The sequence below is a fragment of the Rattus rattus genome, chromosome 2, assembly GCF_011064425.1.
Source record: "Rattus rattus isolate New Zealand chromosome 2, Rrattus_CSIRO_v1, whole genome shotgun sequence".
In the NCBI taxonomy this organism is placed as follows: domain Eukaryota; kingdom Metazoa; phylum Chordata; class Mammalia; order Rodentia; family Muridae; genus Rattus; species Rattus rattus.
This window is the reverse complement of record NC_046155.1, coordinates 42,861,045-42,887,413: the sequence shown is the minus strand read 5'-3', so window position 1 is coordinate 42,887,413 and position 26,369 is coordinate 42,861,045. Positions and strand designations below refer to the sequence as shown.

Genomic DNA, 26,369 nt, shown 5'->3' with positions numbered 1-26,369 from the left:
AGGGCACAGCAGCCATCCCTCCCCCTTCTTCTCCCTCCCCTCCCTTACCTTTAAAAAGTTAAAAAATGTCTGCAGTCAAATCTCTTAAAGGGGCGGTGCTGGTGAACAGTACTCTTGGCACGAGTTGCTGAGAAGGCTGGCTAGGGGCGTGAGTTCGCTCCACCAGCACCAAAACACTGAAAAAAAAATGCGAGCAAGCGAGCAAGAGCGAGGGAGCGAGGGCGAAAGAGAATAGGGGGGGTGAGGAGGGGGGCAGATAGACACACACTTTAGATAAGGACAATTAGTCACCATCGAGACCCAGTAGGGAGAGAAGTTTAAATCAGAGGGATAATGAGGGTGCTCTGTGCTTTTCCTGAAGCCATGTCCTCCAGCAGCTCCCGCCCCCCCTCGTGCCTAGCCCTGGTGGCTCTCTTCTTGGCTCTGTTGCTCCCTCTCTCCCTCTCCTTCCACGCTGGAAACAGGAGACCTTTGCCTGTAGACAGAGCTACAGGTTTGAAGGAAAAGACCCTGATTCTACTTGATGTGAGCACCAAGAACCCAGTCAGGACAGTCAGTGAGAACTTCCTCTCTCTGCATCTGGATCCGTCCATCATTCATGATGGCTGGCTCGATTTCTTAAGGTAAGGCAGGGGCTTCAATGGATCATTTAAAAATTTAAGTACTCCCACCCCCATTCTCTTCCTATCCCCTGCTCCAAAGCGGGAAGAAAAAGAGGAGAAAAGAAGAAGACTAAGAAGAAGGAGGAGGAGAAGAGGAGGAGGAGGTACAGCAGCAGCAGCAACAGCAGCAGCAGCAAACCAATCTGTCTTTCCAAGAGAAAAAAGGAGGTTTCCCCCCTCCTGGAATATTTGCTGTGAGGCTGTAACTAGTGATTGAGAAAGCAATGTTTTCTATTAAGATGCACATGTTTGCAATGCAGAAGGCATTTCAGAAACTTATCAGTTATGACTGAAAAAATGTTGTGCTTACATATATCCACAATTAGTCTCCCCTTCTGAAAAAGAAACAAGAGGTTCAGGGAAGTTACAGAAGGGAAGATCTGGAACAACAAAGACTCCAGAGGAGTGGTTGTGTGTGAGAGAGAAAGCAGTGTGCGTGTGTCGGAGTGTTCAGTTGGGAGATTGCATGAAAGTGGAATTTGCCACGGAAAGATGGTTTCATCAGTTCTCACTCCCAGACAGAAAACGAATTTAAGGAGAGTCCTGAGCGGTGAGCAAGTTAGTTTGGAGTTAATTTTTTTATTTTGTATCCTCCGTTGTTGTCATTACCAGGCTTGACTTTGTAAGACACTTTTTATAGATGGAGCCCTTCCCCCTCCACCCTCCTCTTTGAGTTTTCCTTGGTAACTGCATAGTTTAGTTTTTTTACAGTGGGAAAAAATCGTTGCTCGGGTCGTAGTGTACATCATACGAGATCCATAAAGGTCCTAGAAACTCTCGGGGGAACCGTTGGGGGTTTTGAACCCAAAGGCAGTGGTAGATTCACAAACCTGGACGTTGAAACTCCCTGACAATCTAGTTGGGTTCACCCGCTTCCCGGTTGTTACTATTCAGTCAGTTGAGCAACCCCGATCCCTTCCTATCAGGGGCGGTTGCAAAGAGGGGGGCGTTGGAAATAAAAATAAAAATAAAAAAGCACCGAAGAAAAAAGGGAGCATAAACCTGTGCAATATTGAGCCTCCAAGTGTTAAGTTTTTGAAAATTCCCTCCACGTTGGACCCTCAGTCTGGGCTCCTCCAAAGAGTCTAGAGTGCTCTCCATCCATTCCAGATCCGAGGCTGTGTCCGACTCACATCTTTAGTGTGCATTTTTTATCCGTAGAGTTTTGCTTTTCCGGGTGCTCCCGCCCCTTAGCGCTCAACCTCAGGTCTGCGGACGCAGCAGGTAGCTGTAGGCGCTGCACCGAGCGCTCCTTCCAGGTCAGGGTAGCATAGCCCAAAGTTTCTGAGGTCGTCGCCATCAATGCGGAGGCCGTTTCGGGGTTCCAGAAGGTACAGCTTTTGGGAGGGCGGGAACAGCGCTGCCTACCCGGTTTCATCCTTGAAAGCTTTTCTGTGCAGCAGACCGCTTCTCTGAATTCATCCAAATGTGGGGTGCAACAGGGCTTTTCCTAAATGCACGCCCCACTTGCATTGCATTGCTCCAGCTGCGCGGACTCCTCCGAGTTTTTTCTTCCTCCTCCTCCTTTAAAAAAATGTCAGCTTGTTCGCGCTAAATATTTGCCTGCTGCAGAAAAATTCTGGAAGGCAGCTTTTCAGGGAAGAAGCCGTGGCGGGGCGCATTTGCATTGGCTGTGCAGGCTTTATCCGGAAGATTGGAAATGCGGCGTTTCCCTGGGGCCGCACTCGCGCGGACGTCCCTTCTGCGCTCAGGCGGCCCACGCGACGCCTAAACTGCGCCCTCCCTGCAACTCGGTCCTGGAGAACTCAGTCAGACCTTTGGGCTCTCTCTCAGGGTAGACATGTATCTTTCCAGAAAGTGTCTGAAAGAGGAGTTTCCTTTTACTTCAGTGCCCTTTGAATCCAACTCCTTTGTGATACTCTTTAACGTCTCCATTTTGATTTGGATTCTCACAACCTGAACTAGCAAAGCGTTAAAAATGATGCATAGACCCTGATTTCAACAGCCGGTTTCCTCAGCATTAACAGCATCTGCAGGGCTGGTTCCCAATTACTTCCTAGAGTAGCAGTCGTTGGCTTTTTAAAACCCATTGATGGAAATCCGGAAAATGAATAGATTCAAATGCTATTGTTCTACTACTCAAACATTTCCCGGCACACAACTTCCAAAATTTGACAGACTTTTTTCTTTTAAACCAAGCACTACCGAACCGCAAGGAAAAGAAAGATAAACCCCAATTGGAGCCAGGGGGGGGGGGGGGCGTGTGTGTGTGTGTGTCTGTGTGTGTGCGCGCACGCACGTGTATGTGTGCGCGTGCGTGTGTGTGTGTGTGTGTGTGTGTGTGTGTGTGTGTGTGTGTGTGTATGATGGAGAGAATGTTCTCTTGAGACCAGGCTGAATTATCTCAAGTGCCAAAAGACTCAGGTTTTACTTTTGGGGGATGGGATGGGGAGAATCCTCTGAAAGGCAAGCATTTATTCTGGGAACCTCTCTGCCTTAAGATTTGAGAAGCTACTCAATTACAATGTAATAGAGTAGGAAAATCAGTTTTGTTATTAAAAAAAAAATCCTCTTGACTTTAGATGCTGTGCCTGGGTTTAGAGAAAGTAGGCCAAGTTACTTATGCCTCTGGGGTCAGGAAGGCAACGCGGACTTCGGCTTGAAAGTTTGGCAACAGTCAAGAGGTTGGCGGTCCACTCCATGCGCGTCTGTGCCAGGAGCGCTTTCCTGGTAGTGGCAGAAGCCAGCCAGTTGCGCCTTGGCCCCAAGTTCGGCACGCAAGTGCCACAGCCCCAACGCTCGGAACAAATACATCTCCAGTCCTTTAGAGATCAGTTCGTCGGGCATCAAGGTGTCGGTGGGAGGGCGCAGCCGAGGCTAGTCGGGGTCAGGGAACAGCCCCAGGGAATCCGGAGGCTGAGGGTAAAGCGGGCAGCTTGGTTGTTACTAACGAGCCGCCGCAAAAGCAGTCCGCACTCGGCTCGGACTGCAAGCTGGAGTGGGCTTAGATAATAAATCTCCCGCCAGGTCTCCTGCAGGGAGTCAGAAGGGGCCTTACTCCCTGACCAGTGCGCTCTAGCCTTCTCCCGGGATCCTTTCCTCTCTCTTTCTCTACCCCTGCAGCTCCAAGCGTCTGGTGACCCTGGCCCGGGGACTCTCGCCCGCCTTTCTGCGCTTCGGGGGCAAAAGGACGGATTTCCTGCAGTTCCAGAACCTGAGAAATCCGGCGAAAAGCCGCGGGGGCCCGGGCCCGGATTACTATCTCAAAAACTATGAGGATGGTGAGAAATTTGGTCCCGATTTTGAGTGTTGGAGGAAATTGGGAGGTGGGATCAAGCTCGCTCTCTCTCTCTCTCTCTCTCTCTCTCTCTCTCTCTCTCTCTCTCTCTCTCTCTCTCTCTCTGTGTGTGTGTGTGTGTGTGTGTGTGTGTGTGTGTGTTGGGGCAGACTTGGAGCAGAGCCTGTTTGAAGTTCCCCTGAAAAACTAGAAGCAGCAGGCTAGGGTTCATTGGGAGTGTGAGACTCCTGGGGTGACCACGCAAAGGGAACTCCCCAGGTTGCCAGGTCCAGGCTGCCAGAGTTTGTGCTGGGCAGTAAGTAGTTTACAACGTTCTGGAACCTATAGACCACATTCTGTGGGCTAGTTCGAGGCTTTAACCAGTTCAGACAAGTAAAGAGCCAGGCACACGTCATTCTAGGTTTCTAGGCACATGGACCTTTTATTTGTCTTAGTTCTTGTTTTCCTGGACCGGGAGACAGACAACCTTTTTGAAGCCCGGTCTAAACTTTAATAGAATAACACCCTTTATGTTGTTTCACTGTTGAGGAAGATTTGGAAATTTTTGCAGTGGTTTCTCTTTTTGGACTGCCTTGTCTCCAGTCATATGTTTTTCCTCAGTTTAACAGTGGCATTGCAGATGTCAGCCTTCTTTACAACTAGAATCAGATGAATTAAGTCTTGCAAAGGCTTGAAAGCTCCAAATACTATTCCTGTGTAGAGGCCAATCATTGTACATTTGATCAATTTTATTTTTATTAACAGTAAATGAAAATTATATTTAACCATTTCCTATAAAAGGTTTAGTGTTACTACTTATGACATTTCTAGTGTGACTAGAGAGAATTTCTTTCAGAGATAGGTAGAAATTGTAGAATCTTCAGCTGCCATGCTGTTAAAGTTGGTTAAAGAGCCATTGGTGGCTCTTTCGGTGTGCTCCATCTCTTTCTCTCTGTCTGTCTCTCTCTCCTGCTGTTCTTTCTCACAGTGTTAGTGTATTATTATTTTGAAGAACTGGGCACAGATTTTCTGAGTACTTGGGATTTTATTTTTACAACTTGTTCTTATAAATTACCTGAATAAGGAGATACTTTTGTAATTTTGGGACTCCACTGAATGAAGAGTGTGTGTGTGTGTGTGTGTGTGTGTGTGTGTGTGTGTGTGTACTCCCTTAATTCGCCCAAGAGTGAAGGCATTTGAGAACCCATCTTTTCAAAGGTGAAGGTCATTGCTATAAGATGTAGATTGCATGTAGAGTCTGCTGTCACTCAGCATGAGACACTGAAAGGTAAAAGACAATGTGAACTGCAGCCTTGGTGGTGAGAGCCAGGGTCTCCCAGCTCTCAGGGTCATTGTCAGCTCTGGCAGCAATCAGGAGATGGGGTTTATTAATGATTGCCCCGATGAGATAGTTTTTGCTCAAATTCATTAAACCACTTCCTTTGCAGTTTGTGGGAAAACTTAGAAGAGCTGCAGAAATTGCTGGGAGGGAAAAAAGAACAATATATGTTAGAAATCAAGTCTTTTCTTTAAACCTAGCACCCAGCCCTCGCCGAACACAGTGAATTAATTCTGTGTGAGGAACACGGCTTATTTACCTTTTTAGAAGGAGAAGTGGGCATGGTGAGGAGAAAGGTCATTGGCAGATGGCTGTATAACATCACAGAATTAAAAACAAAAACAAGCAAACCAATTCTCAAAACGCAAGATAGAGTCTCTTCACTTTCAGTCCTGCCACTCCCCCAGGTCACAGTCACAGCATCCCAGATGAGCTTTCCTCCCACCCCACCCGCACTGAACACCCACAGGAGTGGGGTTTTTAACCACGCCAGAGGGAGGGGGTTCTCCTTTAGGTTTTCTTTTTTGACTGCAAATTTCTCCTGAAATTTTTTCTAAATATTTCTTCAGATATTTGCAGTGATACTTACGTATATATTGAAGATGCATACTTTCAAGATAACTTATTTTTTGGTGTGGGCACCAGCCTCACAGACTACCTGGATTTAATTCTTTTAAAACTTTCTTTAAAGTCAACCCGTCCAGACGCTAATCTGTTTTATTGCTCCTAGCTGAACTCCTTCTGATTTATGTCTCCTTGGTAATAGGATGCTCTGAACTATATCAGCACTGGAGGCCTCACCAGAGTTAAAGAGAGTAGGAATGCCCTGCTCCTGCCCTTTGAAGGCTCACTATCCTTAAATCACCCAGGCTGTCTTTGTTGTTAAATGTTGCATTGCCGAATTTAAGATAAAAAATGTCTTGGTATAATAACAATTTTACTAACATTCTATTTTCTTGTCAGTTTTTATCCAGTGATTATTGTAATCATCACAGACAACGCAAAATAATTAGATTCTTTTGGTAAATGGCTCTGCATTACGTACCTGACCATTAAGACACCTTATTAAAACATATTTACTTAAACATGATATTGAATAAAAATGTCTCACAAATACATAATAAAACCCAATGATATTTGGAACTTGGGCTTAGAAAGTTCATGATGTAGGCCTGGATCTAACACTTATGAATGTCTGGTCCTGGGTTCACTGCTTCTCAGAACCTGTGGATGTTGATAATACCTAATGCTCATTTTTTTCTGTGAGGATTATAAAAAGTAATTTGTAAATATTTTATTGATGGTAAAACACTTTAAGAAGGCTAAAGACTCTTACAGCATTTATATTTAATGATGTAAAATGTTAGTAAGTAATAAGAAAGTGTGAGAAGAAGGAATTTGATGTAAGGAATCATTAGGCAGGTTTAAGAGAACATAGGGACACTTTAAGATAGGGAAATGAGGTGCCCAGGAAGGTGTGTGTGTGTGTGTGTGTGTGTGTGTGTGTGTGTGTGTGTGTGTGTGTGAGAGAGAGAGAGAGAGAGAGAGAGAGAGATTTAGAGAAGAGATTAAGCCTTAGTTTTATGATATACTATCGGTACAGTGAACTGAGGCTGTAGCTTGAGCAAACCCATATTTTTCTAGTTAATTTACTCATATTGCGATTCTGTTGTGGTTTTTTTCTCTTGAATTAACAATGCAGTTAATAAGTCATGTGGCTTCTATTTTTCAAATACTTTCAGAGCACACTAGAACAATTGCACTTTATTGAACCCTGTGAAGCCATTGTTTATATATCAATTTGGTACAATTACTTATTTGCCCTGTGCTGGGGCAATTTGAATTTCGTATAAGCATGCTAATGATGGCAGAAGTAAAACAGAGTAATTGGTAAGCCCTGTCGGGGACTCTCATGTTTACTCTCTGTTCTGTGTGATGGGCTTTGCTTGTTTCCCACAACATAATCCTGGGCAAACACTTCCTTCCCAGGTCTGTTTTGTGCCAGCCTACCATCTTCACTGCGTCTTCAGTGTCTTCGTTTTATGACTCTCTCTCTCTGTGGCTATAAACATGTCTGTAATGGAGATGTATACCATGTATTATGCATATTAAAACCTAGATGTCTAAAGTTTTATGTTTATCATGTTACTTCTTTTTGCTAGAAAGTCTTGATTATTTGAGACTTTTTATATAAACTTTTCATATTCTTCTACATGTTTAAAGCCTTTCACATTCAGTCTCAGCTTTTACTACCCTATGTTTTTGTGTAATTTTTAATATGGCCTTCCTTGATTATTTAGATCTCCCTAAAGTACTTTCTTATGCTAAGCCCGTGTCTTTTTTTTTTTTTTAAAGCTAGTATATTTCTGCTAGAATATCTTTCTCCTGGCTCTGTTCAGACCTCACCCCACACACCTCATTCTTAAAGGGACACTGCAGTTCTCTTTATTCATACAGTCTCTTTCAAACAGGAAGCTCCAAGTGATCTCTTCTTATTCTGGAAGGCATGTTTTATTTATGTGCCTTTGGCTCTTTATATCTTATATGAAATGTAACTTCCCATAAATGTGTTTGGTTTACCTTTCTAACTATATGCAGAGTATAGGAGGAGATTGTAACTAACTATCATGTAATTGACACATGATAAATCTTCAGTAAATATTCCTGCTGGTTTAAAAGCACGGTGAAAAGCTACAGGAGATAAAAGTGACCAATTAGTAATGAGTCAGGGCATATGTAAAGATTCTTTATTCTTTTCCTCCACTGTGTGCTCCCATAACGTTCATTCTTAGTACTATTTCAATAGCATTTTTATTATCTCAGCTACACATACATCTATCTGTTCACAAAGTTGCCTTGCTTCAGGCTGTGCATCAAGTCACATTTATTAAATTGAAATCTTTGCGCTGGGGCAGCAGTAGCTGTCACTGTGCCCCCTTCTTTGCATCTTGAGTTTTGCTTTTCCTTGTTTGCCTTCTGTAGTTCCTATGTTTGAGTTTTCAGTTCTTGGGATACTAGTGCTTTTTCACAATTTCATATACTTTTTTTGGAGACTTTTCAGAAGCGTATGTTGTTAAAGTCTAAGGCATGGCACTAATACTATTATTGTCCACTGCTCTGGGAAGTTTTTCCAGTTTTCATGAAGGTCAGTAGTTAATTTCTGTTCTTTCTGCTAATGTTTCATTGATAGAGATGCACAGCTGTCAGAAACCCACATATTGTCTTGAACTGTGCAGTGTTCATTATCTCATTTTATTTCACATGGTGTTTCTTGAAACTCAGTTTACAAAAACCAAATATTATTATTTTAGATTTAATCTTATGCTAAACAATGAAAAAATGAGATATAAAATAAATAAAAGATAGTATCCCAAATCACCATTTGTACATTAGTGATAAATGCTTTGGGAGAAATCCATAACTCAGTGCTGAAATAAGGAAGGAAAACCTTAGAGGGAAGCAGGCTATTATCCTGCCTTGTAATGGTTGTTAACAGCTGACAGCGTTGGTGTCAGCACACACTCAGAGATCTCTTTTCCTGGGTGAAGAGCAACACTAAGGCAACAAGGAACGAGGATCTAAGGAGAATCAATTAGTTTGCGCAAGTATGGAAAGACTTGTACCTAACAAGTCAGGTTGAATTTGTGAATGATGGTAGATTTTAGAGATGTAAGGACCAGGAGAGAAGCCATTTAACTGGAGAGAGTATGGGGAATGATATTAATGCATGGTTGGGCAGTAAGGAGACCATCCTGGCTGCAAGGTAAAGTACACTAGAGTTGTTTTCATGTATTAGAGCTATTTTAGATTATTTTCTACAAAAGCATGTTTTCTACATTTTCTGTTAATTATGAAAAATTTGTAACTAAAGAAGAAAACTACATCTGAGAAATGATTCCAAACAGATTCACGTTTCTAGAAATTTATCTAAATTGGCTTTTATGATGTTCAAATGCGTTTTTTTGGGAAACATGAAATATGTAATTTAAAAAGAAAGGGAAGAATGTATGTATGTGAGAAAGTTTGATTGATTAAATCCAGATCAAATTTTGGTAATCTTAAATTTTAAACATAGTAGAAATAGAATTGGCTGTACAGAAAAAAATGTTTTTTTGTTGTTGTTTTGTTTTTCTTTACTGAGACAGAAAGGACATCTTTCCTCCCCATCTTCCTTTCTGTCTCCCAACCTCCTTCCCTAGCCCGTTGACCTTCCCAGATTTTCTCATGAGTTTGGCTCCTGTAAACTTGGGTCTTGATACATATTAGGCAAGCATTCTACCAGCAAACTATTAATATGTCCCCAGCTCAAGGGCACATTTCCACCTCGACTTTCAAAGACACTTGGTTTCTGCCCTTTCATGCCCTCTAGCTTAAGTGCGTTACAGTGCCTCCACTTAATATTAAGTTTGAGTTAGGAAGACGTGAGTTATGAGTGATAGATCATTTAAAATTGAATTATTCATTCACTTACAATAGCAAGCTTATAAAATGAAAACCTTAGAATATGCTTGATACTGGGTTTTTGGTTTCAGTTTTTGAGTTTTTTGAAGCAAGGTTTCGCTGTGTAGCCCTGGCTGTCCTGAATCTCACTCTGTAGACCAGGCTGGACTTGAATTCACAGAGATCCTCCTTCCTCTGCCTCCTGAGTGCTGCTGATTAAAGGCATGTGCTACCATTGCCCTGTGCTTGATATTTGTTATGTTATACTTTCTTCTTTTGTAGAGCAAAAGCAAGCTAGTGTTCTGTAGTAGTAATTCCTTTACTCACCGAGAAGCTTTAGTTCCAGGTATATGGTTTTTATTTTGTTTTGGTTTTTGTTTGTAGTACTCAGGATTGAACTCTGGGTCCCATGCCAGTATCAATGAGCTACAAGCCCAGGCCTTTTAAATTTTGTTTAAAACTATTTTAATTTTGTGTATGTATATGCATCTTTGTGCAGTTTGTGCATGTATATGCAGGTATCTGGAGATACCAGAGGCATCAGATACCTCTGGAGATTGAGTTACAGACAGTTGTGAGATGTCTCACCTAGGTGTTGGGAACTGAACATTTCAAGAGTAGTTATATACTCTTATCTGCTGAGCCACTGCTCCAGCCCCTGAAACTCTAATCTCGAGATGGTCTCACTAAGTTGTCTAGGCTGGTCTTGAGTTTGTGATCTTCTTGCCTTGACATCTTGGGTAGCTAAGATTATAAGCATTTGCCACCATGTCAAACTTCAGATCTCTCAAGTCACAGAAAGTAAATGAAGGCCAGGTCTGATTATCAAGTTATTCATAGGTTCAAGAAATCAAATTTGTTGTACCACATAAACTATAACACTGTTACACCAAACATCATTATTTTTCTTGCCAAACTTATTAACATTTTTTTCTCTTAGCATAAGTCCTGGGAGATAGGGACCTTACATAAACTGAGTTTTCCCCTTCAAACTCACCCTGGCTTGTTCAGGCTGCCAAGCTTTAGGTCAGGGTTCTCAGTGGTAGGCACTTTCTGTGGGAGATGTTAGCTCAGTCAGTGCTTCTTCAGGTCTCTTTCAATTGTTCTCTCTGAGCACTCACTGTGTGTGGTAGGGCAGGGAGGGGAGGAAGAAGAAAGAGGAGGAGATGGGAAAAGAAGAGGATTTGGCATTTTATTTTATTCATTTGTCCACGGATGGTGATTTAGACGCAATGAATACACACATTCCAGACTAGTGTATGAATAGCTTGTGAGAATTCATTGAGCCCTTTGTCGTTTGGCTTTCATGTTCCTATCAGAGTTCAAATCCATTCAGTTTTCTTCACTTAAAGTGAAAAATAGTAATTTTTCTTATTTCAATAAATAGTTTATCAGCAATATGCCAAGATTGTGGTAGGTTTTGAGGATCCAAGAGGACTAAAACATGACAATACTCTCAGAGTGCTATGGTCTCGTAGTCATTACGATTTTGTAGTAATCTCTGGTATCATCTTTTGACTTTATTCACGCTGGTCCGCGCTTAGGTCTTCCAGCCGTGTCTGTAGTAGATGGTGAACCTGCTGCCTCGGACCCATACCCTGCCTTTAAATTCAAATTCACTTATCTTCTATAGCGCCAAGTCCACACTCCTTCATCAGCCTACCCTAACCTAGTGTGCACTAATGTCACCCTCTCAAAATGGCCAAACTTTCCTAATTTCTGCACATACAATTTAACTTACTGCAGGTGCCTCTAACTTATGTTTGATTAACTTAAATAGATAAATTTTGTCTTTATCAATTTATCGTTAAAACATGTTGAGCTTGATAAACACATAGAAATTCAAATAGATGTAACCATCATACTGCATGGGATCAAAGTATTTTTGTTATTTACAAAGTTGAATAAATGCATGTGTGTGTGTGTGTGTGTGTGTGTGTGTGTAATGAGAAATGGAAGATAAAAGCTTTATATTTAGGAAAATGAAGTGCATATGCGATATTTTTAAAATTGCTCTGTTTTCAATTTTTTCGATTTGTTTTATTTTATATGTTTGTGTGTTTTGTCTGCATATGTGTATATACACCATGTGTGTGCCTGGTGCTCTCTAAATTCTAAGGAGGGTTGACTGTGCGCTGGAATGCTGGGAGCTGGACTTGGGCTTTCTACAAGAGCAATAAGTGCTTTAACCACTGAGGCATCTTCTCATCTCTGAATTGCTCTGTTTTAATATTAGTTATTATTTTATTTTGTTTAATTTACAAATGAAGCTTGATCATAAGTATGTATATACAGAAAAACATAGTTTATGTATACATATATTTATGTATATAAAATTTACTGCCCACAATTTCAGATATGCCCTGAAGGATTAAAATATATTTGGCAGGTAGTGGGGAGTGTCTGTCTGTCTGTCTGTCTATCTGTGTTTTTGTCAAAGTTATTAGGTTTTTTTGATCCACTTATTTTAATTTGTTCTGGAAAGAGAATGTACTGAAGAAAAGTGGAATTGTAAAGCTATAAAAAGGTAAATTATTCAGATTAGTATAATTTTTAGATCTTTTAAAGAATGACTGTTTCTTTGAATAACAATAATTGCATTACCCAATATTGTTGCACATTTATCCTGTGCAAGGTACTATTTAAAGCAATTTACACACACTTGTACATTTATCTTATCATCAACCCTCTGAGGAGAATCTTGCTTATCTAATTTTACAGAAGGAGAAATTGTGGCAGAGTGCAGGTAATTTTCCAAAGCCACCTCACTAAAGAATTGTAGAATAGGAACTTGATGTCAGCCATTAAACTTGCAGCTTAAACTCTGCCTCTTTCTGTGAGATTTTCAGAGACTTCAGAACTAGTTTTGGTTCTTACAACAAGTGTGTACTATTGGGATTGTTGTTTATTTTTCTGAAAACTTTTTTAAATTTAAAACGAAGACAATTCTAATATTCTGTGAAATTCAGACTTATTAAGGCTCATAAGACATGCCAGAAAAAATACTTAGAAGAACAAGAGAGGAGAGGGTCATAGGTCAGAGAACATAGAAAAAATTCTGTTTTTATTATTATTGGGTATTTTTTATTTACATTACAAATGTTATTCCCTTTCCCGGTTTCCTGTCCATAAGCCCCCATCCCATTCCCCTCCCCTTCTTCTATAAGGGTGTTCCTTCTCCCCAACCACCCCCTTCCTGCTCCCCCCCCCGACATTCCCCTACACTGGGTGGGGGTTCCACCCTTGGCAGGACCAAGGGCTTCTCCTCCCATTGGTGCCCAACAAGGCCATTCTCTGCTACATATGCATCTGGAGACATGGATCTGTCCATGTGTACTCTTTGGGTAGTGGTTTAGTCCCTGGGAGCTCTGGTTGGTTGGTACTATTGTTCTTATGGGGTTGAGAAAAATACTTATAAGAACAAGAGAGAAGAGGGCCATATGTCAAAGGACATAGAAAAGGCTTTCAGGATTGTTTTAGTTTGGGGAAGGCAATTAATTAGGCAAGAGCTGAATTAGTCAGAAGAGGGATCTAGAAGGGATTTTAGCCTGGATTCAGGGTGAATAACAATGTTAGTAATACGGGGTTGTGGATTTAGCTCAGTGGTAGAGCGCTTGCCTAGGAAGCGCAAGGCCCTGGGTTCGGTCCCCAGCTCCGAAAGAAAAAAAAAAAAAGAGAACCAACAATGTTAGTAATAGTTATTGATCTCTGTTCTAATTTGCTTTCACTGCTGTGATAAAATGCCATGACCAAAAGCAACTTTGTGAGGAAAGGGTTATTTGTCTTAACAGTAGATCACTGAGGGAAGTCAGGACAGGAATTCAAGGAAGAAACCTGGAGGCAGGAACCGAAGCAGAGACCATGAAGAAACACCGCTCACTGACTTGATGTCTGTGACCTGCTCTGTTTTCTTTTTTTTTTTTCAAAGATGTGTTTATTTATAATACACTGTAGCTGTCTTTGGACCCACCAGGAGAGGGAATCAGATCTCATTAAGATGGTTGTGAGCCACCATGTGGTTGCTGGGATTTGAACTCAGGACCTCTGGAAGAGCAGTCAGTGCTCTTAACCACTGAGCCGTCTCTCCAGCCCCTCAGTCTGTTTTCTTATACTACAGAGGACCACCTGTCCATGAGTGACACTGCTTCAGTGGACCGAGCCCTATCACATTCATTATTGATCAAGAAAATGCCCTACAGATATGCCTGTAGGTCAGTCTGATGGAAGTACAGTTCCCCATTAGATGGTCTCCTCTAAGGTTTGTCTAGGTTTGTGTCAAGTTGAAGTGCAACCTCTTCCTATGTGTTATAAAGTCAGATACACAGTAGTGAATACAATAGGATTAGAATATAGTCCTCTGCTCTCCACACTTCGTTTAGATGAGAGAAAAGGATCTGGTCTTTTATTTATTGAATTTGCTCATCCATTCACTTATCTGGAATCTGAAAGCTACATATATTCAACCTTGTGGAGTATTAAAAGTATGTCTCATGGAGATTCTTGTAGGTTAGGTCACATGGTAGTTGCTAACACAATGAAAAGACAATTCCAGGGAACACGAGAATAACTGGGAAAGTTACCATCTTTCAGGAAACACTGAAGGAGTAGGAAGAAGTACCCATGGGCAGGTCTTAGAGTTCCCACTGGACCAGCATAGCCTGCGAGTGTATGAGCGTACAAACATTCGTACTGCGGAAGCCATGGACATGAACCAGCTGTCACTGAGGGAAGGAGTGGCAGCAGAGAAGTAGGGAGGAATTCTTGAAAAATATTGGAAAAATTTGAAAAATTGATTTTGATTTATTTTTCCTTATTTTCCAGGTCTAGGTCTAGTGGGAATTGTGGAGGGAAAAGGGAACTGACAAAGGTGAGAGGTCAAGCAAGCCTTGTCTCTGCTTCATCTTTGTTATCTTCCTTTTGAAATGAGGTTTCTTAAATTCAATAGACAACCTTTTAAGTAGCCACTTGGAATTAAGAACTGAAGGAAGCAAGAAATTACATTTTCTGCATGTCTCAGGCTACTTAAGTAATCGAGCTAATAATTGGTTGGTTCCAGGTTATGGTTTCCCCACTGGTTCCTAGCACTGTGGCATGTTCTGTGGTAGTGGGTCTAAAATCACTTCTCTGGGAGGGTATGTGTGCTGGAGTACAGTTTAGACCTAGATGATTCCAGATTATGAGCTATTCTTTACTGACAAACTCTAAAATAAATAAATACATTAATTAATTTAGAACAAAGTTTGTAGAATGGCATTCTTAGTGGTTTAGGAGCCAATTCCCACATAACATTTAGATGAGGACTAAGACTGGACAGTAGGAAGGTAGGAGTCCATAGGACAGACAGAAGATAGAACAGATTTCGAGAGTGCCCTGTGAGGGGCTAGAATCACTGTAGAATCACTGCTGAGATATCCAGCAAGTAATTTAAAGTTCTTTTTTTAAACAAAGGAAGACATTAATTACCTGTTATAATGTTTCCTTTACTGTAGTGAGTAAGCAGAATGAAACTAGAGCTATGGCTTTCTGGTGACATAGTCACTAAGCCACTGAGAAAGAGTCATGACTGAGATAAGTCTTATATCTTTCATTGGTCTAAGATAACTATGCTATTCTCAACTGGGTGTCAATTTTCTTATAATTATTTGAAAACAAGATTGTAGACTTCCTTGTCCAACTGTTAGGGACCCCTTGGAAGAGTAGACTTTAAGCAAATCCGGTGAGATTTAGATTCAAAAGGAACTCCAGGCCAAACTTAGCCAAGTTAAAACCGTAGGTGAAACTGAGCATGTAACCTAAAACCACTGTGGAAAATACATGCTATTGTTTCCTAGAGCATTTGTAAAAACCAGTGACTGGCACCACAGTCCAAAGGCCAGGATTTTCAACAACTCGCAGCAGAAAACTTACACTTATTAAATGTCTTCACTAAGGTTTTTGTGTTAGTGGATGACTGAGGTCTTTTGTTTCTTCTGTTTTCCTCATGGCAGTAAAGTAGAAATTTAGAAAGCTTTCAAAATGAGCTTTCTCATAGATGTTATAAGCACAGGTTTTAAGTTTTCATCACCTAGATGTGGAGCTGAACAATTGAAAACTTGGAATGGGGGCAGAAAGGAGGGTGAAGACACATGTGGTGTGTATCAGAACCCAGTGTAAATCAGGAAGGTGTGCTGAGGGAATTTCCTGTGTTACAGAACTGCCGGCCCTGTCTTCCCTCACTTCCCATCAATAAACTGTAAGAACGGGATTGGCCTTCTGACACCTTGGAGAGGTGGCTTGCCCCTTATTTGACACTGTGTGTTTCCGTGAAGCGCCAGTCAGCCTGTGTCAAGAAGAGACTTCGTCCTGGGGATAATGTAAGATTGTACTGCAGCACTAGCTACCTGTATGGTGGGACCCACGCTAGTGTTTCCCAGTCTCTTCACCTTACCGCTGCTGTGGAAGTATTCATTTCTTGGGTTGTAAGTGCGACTGGAATACCATTTATTGAATTCTTAAATGTCTCAGGCATCAGACACTGCAAGTTCTTCAAAGCTGATCAGTTTTGGTTCTCACTCTCCAATGGAGCAGTGTACTTACTAATTGTCTCACTCGATTTAAGATTAGAGAAGTTAGTCACTGCTTCCCGCTCCTTACTCCTCATTAGAATTAGCCAGGGAAACTTTAAAAACTTTGGGCTCTAAGCAAATTAAGTCAGTCTTCAGGGAGTAGCTCTAGCATTACAATATAAAAACCAAACCAGTTCCCCTGGGAGTCCAAAGTGCACACCTGCATAAGAATCTCTGGATGAAGTGATTTGTCTAAGACACCTTAGCCATACTGAAAAGCAAATTTAGAGCCCAGGTGTAGCCAAATAGTTTAGAACGCCTGCATAGTCATCACTTGGGATTTGGTTAGAAGCAGTTGCCACTTTTGGACATGTTTTCATGCAGTGTTTCTGCTACTAGTTGCAGACCTCACTGGGAGCAGCAAACCTTAGCTCTTGGATACTAACATTGTCACAGATGGTAGCCCGGAGGCAGCAGGCTCTTGAAAGGCAACAGGAGCTGGGAGCTGGCTGGAGAGTTCCATCCATTTTGATTTGGGGATGGTGCAGGCTGGTTAAATGTACTGTTTTCTGGCGGGGGCGGGGGTGGGGGCGCTATTGTAGGTGGCCTCATCTGATGAAAGTACCCCGTTCTTGACATTCTTGGACTATCAAGCCTGGTGAAATGTCCTTTGAGATGTCATTGAGGCACTCTCATCTGGTAGAGATATTGCAATTGTTAAATTGGTCAGTCATTAAAACTCCTTTTCTTTTATTAAAAGTTAATTCATTATTGAATGTGTGCATCATGTGTGTGCACATATTCATGCCTTTATGTGCACGTGGCGGTCAGATGAGAACTTCATGAAGTTGTCTCAGTTATCTTCACATGGTTCCTGGGAATCAAACCCGTGTCCTTGCTTCTCAGCAAATGCCTGTACCCACTGAGACACCTTACCAACCCATTTACTTCTTTTCCTAAAGGAAGTGAAGCAGGAATTTAGATAAGTAAAAGAAAAATACTAAAAAATTTAGATATTTTTGGAGTTAAAATTTTATTTAATTGAGTACCTATTATCACCAGCCCTTCTATTTCTTTTTTTAAATTTTATTTAATCTTTTTTTTTACACTCCAGATTTTACTTTCCTCCGACTGTTCCACATCCCATACTTCCTTCCCCCCCACCCCACCCCCTGTCTCCACAAGGATGTCTCCTCCCCTAACCCCACCCCACCAAACCTCTCCACTCCCTGGGGCCCCAAGTCTCTTGAGGGTTAGGTGCATCTTCTCTGACTGAACCCAGACCTAGTAGTCTTCTTCTGTGTATGTGTTGGCTGCCTCCTCAGCTGGTGTATGCTATCTGGTTGATGATCCAATGTCTTAGAGATCTCAGGGGTCAAGGTTAATTGAGACTGGGTCAAGGTTAATCCTACAGGGTCAACTTCCCCCTCAGCTTCTTCCAGCTTTTCCCTAATTCAGCCACAGCGGTCAGCAGCTTCTCTCCATTGGTCTGGTGCAAATATCTGCATCTGATTCTTACAGCTGCTTTTTTGAGTCTTTTGGAGAGCAAGCATGATAGGTCCCTTTTTGTGAGCACTCCATAGCCTCAGTTATAGTGTCAGGCCTTGGGGCCTCCTCTTGAGCTGGATCCCACTTTGGGCCTGTCTTGGACCTCCTTTTCCTCAGGCACCTTTCCATTTTTGTCCCTGCAGTTTTTTAAGACAGGAACAATTATGAGTCAGAGTTTTGACTGTGGGATGGCAACCCCATCCTTCACTTGGTGCCCTTCTTTCTGCTGGAGGTGGGTTCTACAAGTTTCCTCTCCCTACTATAGGCCATTTCCTCTAAGGAGGAAATGTGAGTCCTGAGAGCCAGCCCTTCAGCATGCTCCTTTTCTAGACTCAGAAATGAGCGGGATGGTGTGCTTTCCCTTCCAGAGGTTATACTTCAGCAGAAGAAGCGACATGGACTTAATAATGCTGGAACAAATACAACTAGAATTTCTAAAGAGGAAGTAATAAAGTGCTCCTGAAATAGTTGAGGAAGAGTTCAAAACTTGTCATCAAATAAATTTACTGTTGTTTCTGATTGTTAAAAATGTTTGGAACTGTAATTTAGGTCATGAGGCTGTTGGTAAGATTGAAAACACTTTTCACTTCTGACTGGCTTCATAATTTTGAAATTGAAGATCATTTTATCAATTACATATATTATCAAGTATATATATTTATATATATGTATATTTAATGCATTTTCTGGACTCTATAATATCATCAGCCTATATTTATTGAGCATGTAGACATGTCTTGGATATATACCAAGGAGTAGAATTATATGCTGGATCACGATAATTCTATACTTAAAATTTTTGAAGAACTGATAAACACACCCAATGATTGTATTATTTAAAGTTGAACCAAAAGATAGGAAGTTTCAGTTTCATGTCTTTGTATTGTTATTTTTATTAACTCTTTGATTTTAGAAATTCTTAGTATGTAAATATATATTTTATTTGCCACATATAATTGTCTTCTTGGAGGCTTACTGCCTTTGCCTGCTAACCTAGGTCCAGTCCTGGAAGCGTCTAGCCTCTGTACAATCTAATCTAAGCCTAGATGTTTCCAACATCTTAGACTTGCTGCTGAATAAACTTACCCTTCCTTGTTTTTCTGAGCTCTGGCTGGCTGGTTCAACTTAGCAGTCTGGCTCAAAAGTCCTCCTCATGCTGACTTATTCAATCTGGTTTCTCTCAGCTTTTCCTGAGTTGCTCTGCTTGGCCTCATATTAAGTGTGGCAATATTTTCTAATCTTCTGGCTCCTTCTCAGTCTCTGGCTTGTCTGTCTTCACCTGTGTGTCTCTGTACAACTGTCCCAGTAAAACTGCCTCCTCCCTTTGCACTGCTCTCCATTAAGTGGCTTCCCCTTCTTCTCCTTGTGAGAGTTGGGCATATCCTATCCTATCAAATCTTTCTCTCATTCATCACTGTCTGCCACCCAATTAGACATCACTTTTAAACATGGGTGCTTCCTTCTACAAACTGACTTTTTTCTTCATTGTTTGAGATTAAAGGTGTGAATTTAGGGCATGTCTGTGTTCCAGCCAGTGGTATTAAAGATGTGTTTTAAGGCCGAGTCACACCACAACTAGCAACAGGTTTTTCCAGTAAACAACACAATCTCGAGAGTCACAGTGTGATTAGGTATCCTTCAGCATTAGCACGTGGGGGATGGGATTGATTTGTAGTGCCCAGTGGACAACAATATTCAGCATCTTTTCTTGTACTTTGGCCATTCGTGAGAAATGTCTATTCAAATCTTTTGCTGCCTTTAAATTATGAAGTTGTTAAAGTTTTAAAAGCATATACTATAGGTATGCAAGTCCCTTATCAAAATTTCCTCTAATTCAGTTGCACCTTTTTTGCATTTTTGTTTGTTTTTTGGTTATGTCCTTGCAGTGTAGTCCAGGCCTCAGATTCACAGTTGTCTTCCATTAGCTTCCAAAATACTCACAGGCGTGCCTCACCGCACCTGTCATGACTTTAAAACTTCATAATGCCCCAGAGGTAAGTCTCTTCTCCTCCTTCTCTTCTCTTTCCTCCTCCTCCACCTTCCTTTCCTCCTCCTCCTCCCTTCTTTCCTCCTCCCCCTCCTCCCCCTCTCTTCCTCTTCCTCCTCCTCATTACTATTAGTTATTATTCCCATTTTATGGAAGAGGAACTTGAGGTGAAGAGGGGTTAAATCTCTGGTTGAATCTTACATAGATAACAAGTAGCAGAACCAAGACATTGTACTTTTCTCCACTTTGGGAGACTGTTTGTTTCTAGTACTTAATTCTTAACACTTTCAGATTTCTTTTTCTAAAAACATGAGCTCAGAGCACAAATGCTCAATGAAGAACATAAACCTTTTAATCTCACTTTACCACCTGTTTTCATTGACAGTGACATTGAGGAAGGTATTTACTCCAAACTGCAGTTAGGTGTGTGTATACCTCAAATGAAAAGTCTCCCCAAAGCCTTAGTGAAATAAGATACTGTCTGTTGGTTATGCAATTGTGGTCTTAGGTGTATAGTCATGGAGTTCACGGAGTTCTGTGTAATCATTGTGTAACTCTATTAGAGATTACAAAGGAACTCAGAAAAATTTTCCCTCTCTAGTATAATGATTTAAAATATTTAATTTATTTTTAATCTTCAAAATAAAAAAGCCCATCCTTATCTTGCCAGCCAGTCTTGTCTCTAAGAAGAGGTTAGTCTTATCAGTATACTGACTCCTTTAATGAAGTGTCAGCTCTCTTTCCCAGCTTCTTTGGCTGTCTTTGGTGTCTTTAACCTTTGGTCTGTTCCTGGGCTATTAAGCCTTCTACTAATTGGAGCCAGAGACACCGATGCTATAAAATAAAAAATAATCCTTGAGCACCTACCTTTTGCAAGGTGTTTTATGTTTTTTCCTTTTAAAACAAAAGTTCGTGTTTATGTATAACATGCTTTAAAACATCTATACATTGTGGAACAGCTCAGTTGAGCTAATTAACTTGTCAATTACCTCACACTACTTATATGTTTGGGGTGAAAATATTTAGCATGTACTTCATAGTGATTTTAAAGAACATGATGATTTACTTTTTTCCTGTAATGGAACTGTACACATAAATATTTCTCACATTTTCCTTATTTATCCGTTGATAGACAATCTATAGTGACTCTATATCTTAACTATTGCTGTGATGAACACATGAGTGAAGATGTTTCAACATACTTATTTCATTTCTCTTCGATATCTGTCTATCTGTCTGTCTGTCTATCTATCTACGTATCTATCTATCCATCCATCCATCCATCCATCCATCCATCCACCTCACCTATCCACCTGACCTCACCCACCCACCCACCCGTCTATCTGTCTGTCTATCTACATCTGGTATAATAATTGCTCATCTTATGGTAGCTACATTTTTACTATTCTGGAGGAACATTTGCATTGTTTTATACAATGGTTATACTAGTTTACATTCTCCTTAGCACTCTACAAGGGTTTCCTAGTACCCATATCCTTGCTACTAGTTATCTTTTGTCCTGCTTTCTTGCAGTGCTAGGGATTGACTTCAGAGTCTGAGCATGTCAGGCAAGTCTTCTACCAGTAAGCTATACCTCCTAGCCTTTAGCCTCTTGATAATAGATATTCTAGAAGTTATGATCTCTCTGTGGTTTTAATTTTCATTGCTCTGATGGTTTGTAGCAACAAACATTATTTATATATGCTTATTAGCCATTTATACATTATCTTTTGAGAGAATACTATTTAGTCCCTTTCACCATTTTAAAATTGGATTGTTTCTTGAATTGAATTAAATTCCTCTTATACAGTGACCTGATATCAGATGGATGTTTCTCCTATTCTGAACTTGCCTTTTCATGTTGTTTTCCCTTGCCAGTTCAGAAACATTTCAGTCTGATGTAATCTCTCCAATTTCTTTATGAGGGTACTTAGTGCTTTGAATTTTCCTCTTAGCATTGCTTTCATTGTGTCCCATAAGTTTGGATATGCTGTGCCTTCATTTTCATTAAGTTATAGAAAGTCTTTAATTTCTTTCTTTACTTATTCCCTGACCAAGTTATCAATGAGTAGAGAGTTGTTCAGTTTCCATGAGTGCGTGGGCTTTCTGTTGCTTTTGTTGTTATTGAAGACCAGCCTTAGTGGTGATCTGATAGGATGCATGGGATTATTTCAGTCTTCTTGTATGTGTTGAGGCTTGTTTTGTTTGCTATTATATGGTCAGTTTTGGAGAAGGTACCATGATGTGCTGAGAAGAAGGTATACTCTTTTGTTTTAGGGCAAAATGTTCTGTAGATATGGGTTAAATCCATTTGTTTCATAACTGCTGTTAGTTTCGGTTTCAATGTCCTGTCCAATGGTGAGAGTGGGGTTGATGTCTCCCACTACTGTGTGAGGTGCAATGTGTGTTTGAGTTTTAGTAAAGTTTTTTTCTTTTTTGAATGTGGGTGCCTTTGCATTTGGGGCATATATGTTCATAATTGAGACTTCATCTTGGTGTATTTTTCATTTGATGAGTATGAAGTGTTCTTCCCCATCTCTTTTGATAACTTTTGGTTGAAAGTCTGTTTTATTGGATATTAGAATAGCTACTTCAGTCCCTGCTCCCAAACCCCGTGGGAGAGAGAGCTCACTGCCCAGACAGGTGGGCACTCCTGAGACTGCAGGGCAGGAGAGATCGCCAGTACTGCCCACCCTTGCCCTGGGCCAAGAGGAAACTGTATAGGGCCTCTGGGAACAGGAAGATAGGGGCACTCAACACTGCGGTCCAGACACCGCCCAGCTCTGAAGCGACCTGGTCAAACAGCTCCCTGCACCCAAATCCCATGGGAGGGAGAGCTAGACCTTCAGAGGGGCAGATACGCCTGGGAAGCCAGAGGAGACTACCCTCTGCCCACATTTCAGACTCCAGAGGAAAACACCTAACGCCATCTGGCCCCCCTGTGCACAGGGTCCTGAGCGAAGGGGGGGCAGGACCTTCTGGTTTCTGCCCTCACGGAGAGCTGAAACCTGTCTCTGAGAAGCGACTCCAGGCCTGAGACCAGAGGTAAGACCAATTTTTCTGCTCCAAGTGACCTGCCTGGTGGACTCAGGACACATGCCCAGGAACACCTGAAGACCAGTAGACAGGAATGACTACACACTTGAAAGAGAACACTCTGTTCCCATAACTGGCTGAAAGAAAACAGGAAAACAGGTCTACAGCACTCCTGACACACAAGCCTATAGGACGGTCTAACCACTATCAGAAATAGCAGGACAAGGTAACACCAAAGACAACGTGATGGCAAGAGGCAAGCGCAGGAACCCAAGCAACAGAAACCAAGACTACATGGCATCATCAGAGCCCAATTCTCCCACCAAAGCAAACACTGAATATCCAAACACACCAGAAAAGCAAGATCTAGATTTAAAATCACATTTGATCATGATGATGGAGGACTTCAAGAAAGACATAAAGAACTCCCTTAGAGAAATGCAGGAAAACACAAATAAAGAAGCAGAAGCCTATAGAGAGGACATGCAAAAATCCCTGAAAGAATTCCAGGAAAACACAATCAAACAGGTGAAGGAATTAAAAATGGAAATAGAAGCAATAGAGAAAGCACAAAGGGAGACAATCCTGGATATAGAAAACCAAAGGAAGAAACAAGGAGCCATAGATATAAGCATCACCAACAGAATGCAAGAGATAGAAGAAAGAATCTCAGGAGCGGAAGATTCCATAGAAATCATTGATACAACTGTCAAAGATAATGTAAAATTGAAAAAGCTACTGGTCCAAAACATACAGGAAATCCAGGACACAATGAGAAGTTCAAATCTAAGGATAATAGGTATAGAAGAGAGTGAAGACTCCCAAATCAAAGGACCAGTAAATATCTTCAACGAAATCATAGAAGAAAACTTCCCTAACCTAAAGAAAGAGATGCCCATAAGCATACAAGAAGCCTACAGGACTCCAAATAGATTGGACCAGAAAAGAAACTCCTCCCGTCACATAATAGTCAAAACACCTAATGCACAAAACAAAGAAAGAATATTAAAAGCAGTAAGGGAAAAAGGTCAAGTAACATATAAAGGCAGACCTATCAGAATTACACCAGACTTCTCACCAGAGATTATGAAAGCCAGACGATCCTGGACAGATGTAATACAGACCCTAAGAGAATACAAATGTCAGCTCAGGTTACTGTATCCTGCAAAACTCTCAATTAACATAGATGGAGAAACCAAGACATTCCATGACAAAACCAAATTTACACAATATATTTCTACAAATCCAGCCCTACAAAGGATAATAAATGGTAAAGCCCAACACAAGGAGGCAAGCTACACCCTAGAAAAAGCAAGAAACTAATCGTTTTGCAACAAAACAAAGAGAAGACAAGCACACAAACATAATCTCACATCCAAACACGAATATAACAGGAAGCAACAATCACTATTCCTTAATATCTCTCAACATCAATGGACTCAATTCCCCAATAAAAAGACACAGGTTAACACACTGGATTTGCAATGAGGACCCAATATTTTGCTGCCTACAGGAATTACACCTCAGAGCCAAAGACAGACACTACCTCAGAGTAAAAGGCTGGAAAACAACTTTCCAAGCAAATAGTCTGAAGAAGCAAGCTGGAGTAGCCATTCTAATATCGAATAAAATTGATTTCAACCAAAAGTCATCAAAAAAGATAAGGAAGGACACTTCATATTCATCAAAGGAAAAATCCACCAGGGTGAACTCTCAATCCTAAATATCTATGCTCCAAATACAAAGGCACCTACATGCATAAAAGAAACCTTACTAAAGCTCAAAGCACACATTGTACCTCACACAATAATAGTAGGAGATTTCAACCCCCCACTCTCATCAATGGACAGATCATGGAAACAGAAATTAAACAGAGACATAGACAGACTAAGAGAAGTCATGAACCAAATGGACTTAACAGATATTTATAGAACATTCTATCCTACAACAAAAGGATATACTTTCTTCTTACCACCTCATGGTACTTTCTCCAAAATTGACCATATAATCGGTCATAAAACAGGCCTCAACAGATACAGAAAGATAGAAATAATCCCATGCGTCCTATCAGACCACCACGGGCTAAAGCTGGTCTCCAATAACAATAAGCAAAGAACGCCCACATACACATGGAAGTTGAACAATGCTCTACTCAATGATAACCTGGTCAAGGAAGAAATAAAGAAAGAAATTAAAGACTTCGTAGAATTTAATGAAAATGAAGGTACAACATACCCAAACTTATGGGACACAATGAAAGCTGTGCTAAGAGGAAAACTCATAGCTCTGAGTGTCTGCAGAAAGAAACAGGAGATAGCATATATCAGCAGCTTGACAGCATACCTAAAAGCTCTAGAACAAAAAGAAGCAAATACACCCAGGAGGAGTAGAAGGCAGGAAATAATCAAACTCAGAGCTGAAATCAACCAAGTAGAAACAAAAAGGACCATACAAAGAATCAACAGAACCAAAAGCTGGTTCTTTGAGAAAGTCAACAAGATAGATAAAACCTTAGCCAGACTAACGAGAGGACACGGAGAGTGTGTCCAAATTAACAAAATCAGAAATGAAAACGGAGACATAACTACAGGATCAGAGGAAATTCAAAAAATCATCAGATCCTACTACAAAAGCCTATATTCTACAAAACTTGAAAATCTGCAGGAAATGGACAATTTCCTAGACAGATACCAGGAACTGAAGTAAAATCAGGAACAGATAAACCATTTAAATAACCCCATAACTCCTAATGAAATAGAAGCAGTCATTAAAGGTCTCCCAACCTAAAAGAGCCCAGATCCAGACGGGTTTAGTGCAGAAATCTATCAGACCTTCATAGAAGACCTCATACCAATACTATCCCAACTATTCCACGAAATTGAAACAGATAGAGCGCTACTGAATTCCTTCTATGAAGCCACAATTACTCTTATACCTAAACCACACAAAGACCCAACAAAGAAAGAGAACTTCAGACCAATTTCCCTTATGAATATCGACGCAAAAATACTCAATAAAATTCTGGCAAACCGAATCCAAGAGCACATCAAAACAATCATCCACCATGATCAAGTAGGCATCCCAGGCATGCAGGGATGGTTTAATATACGGAAAACCATCAACGTGATCCATTATATAAACAAACTGAAAGAACAAAACCACATGATCATTTCATTAGATGCTGAGAAAGCATTTGACAAAATTCAACACTCTTTCATGATAAAAGTCCTGGAAAGAATAGGAATTCAAGGCCTATACCTAAACATAGTAAAAGCCATATACAGCAGACCAGTAGCTAACATTAAACTAAATGGAGAGAAACTTGAAGCAATCCCACTAAAATCAGGGACTAGACAAGGCTGCCCACTCTCTCCCTACTTATTCAATATAGTTCTTGAAGTCTAGCCAGAGCAATCAGACAACAAAAGGAGATCAAGGGGATACAGATTGGAAAAGAAGAAGTTAAAATATCACTATTTGCAGATGATATGATAGTATATTTAAGTGATCCCAAATTTCCACCAGAGAACTACTAAAGCTGATAAACACCTTCAGCAAAGTGGCTGGATATAAA

The 26,369-nt window shown here is 40.8% G+C and overlaps 1 protein-coding gene across 3 annotated transcripts in view; it reads left to right on the top strand.

Moving 5' to 3' along the window:
* Positions 1–333: 333 nt before the first annotated feature.
* Hpse2 (heparanase 2 (inactive)) overlaps positions 334–26,369 on the top strand; it is a 1,004,606-nt gene continuing 978,570 nt past the window's right edge. For all 3 annotated transcript variants that reach the window (XM_032892002.1, XM_032892001.1, XM_032892000.1), the window contains exons 1-2: positions 334–623; positions 3,747–3,904. In XM_032892002.1, the coding sequence (XP_032747893.1) occupies positions 334–623; positions 3,747–3,904 (448 nt within the window). The remainder of the gene's footprint in view (positions 624–3,746; positions 3,905–26,369) is intronic.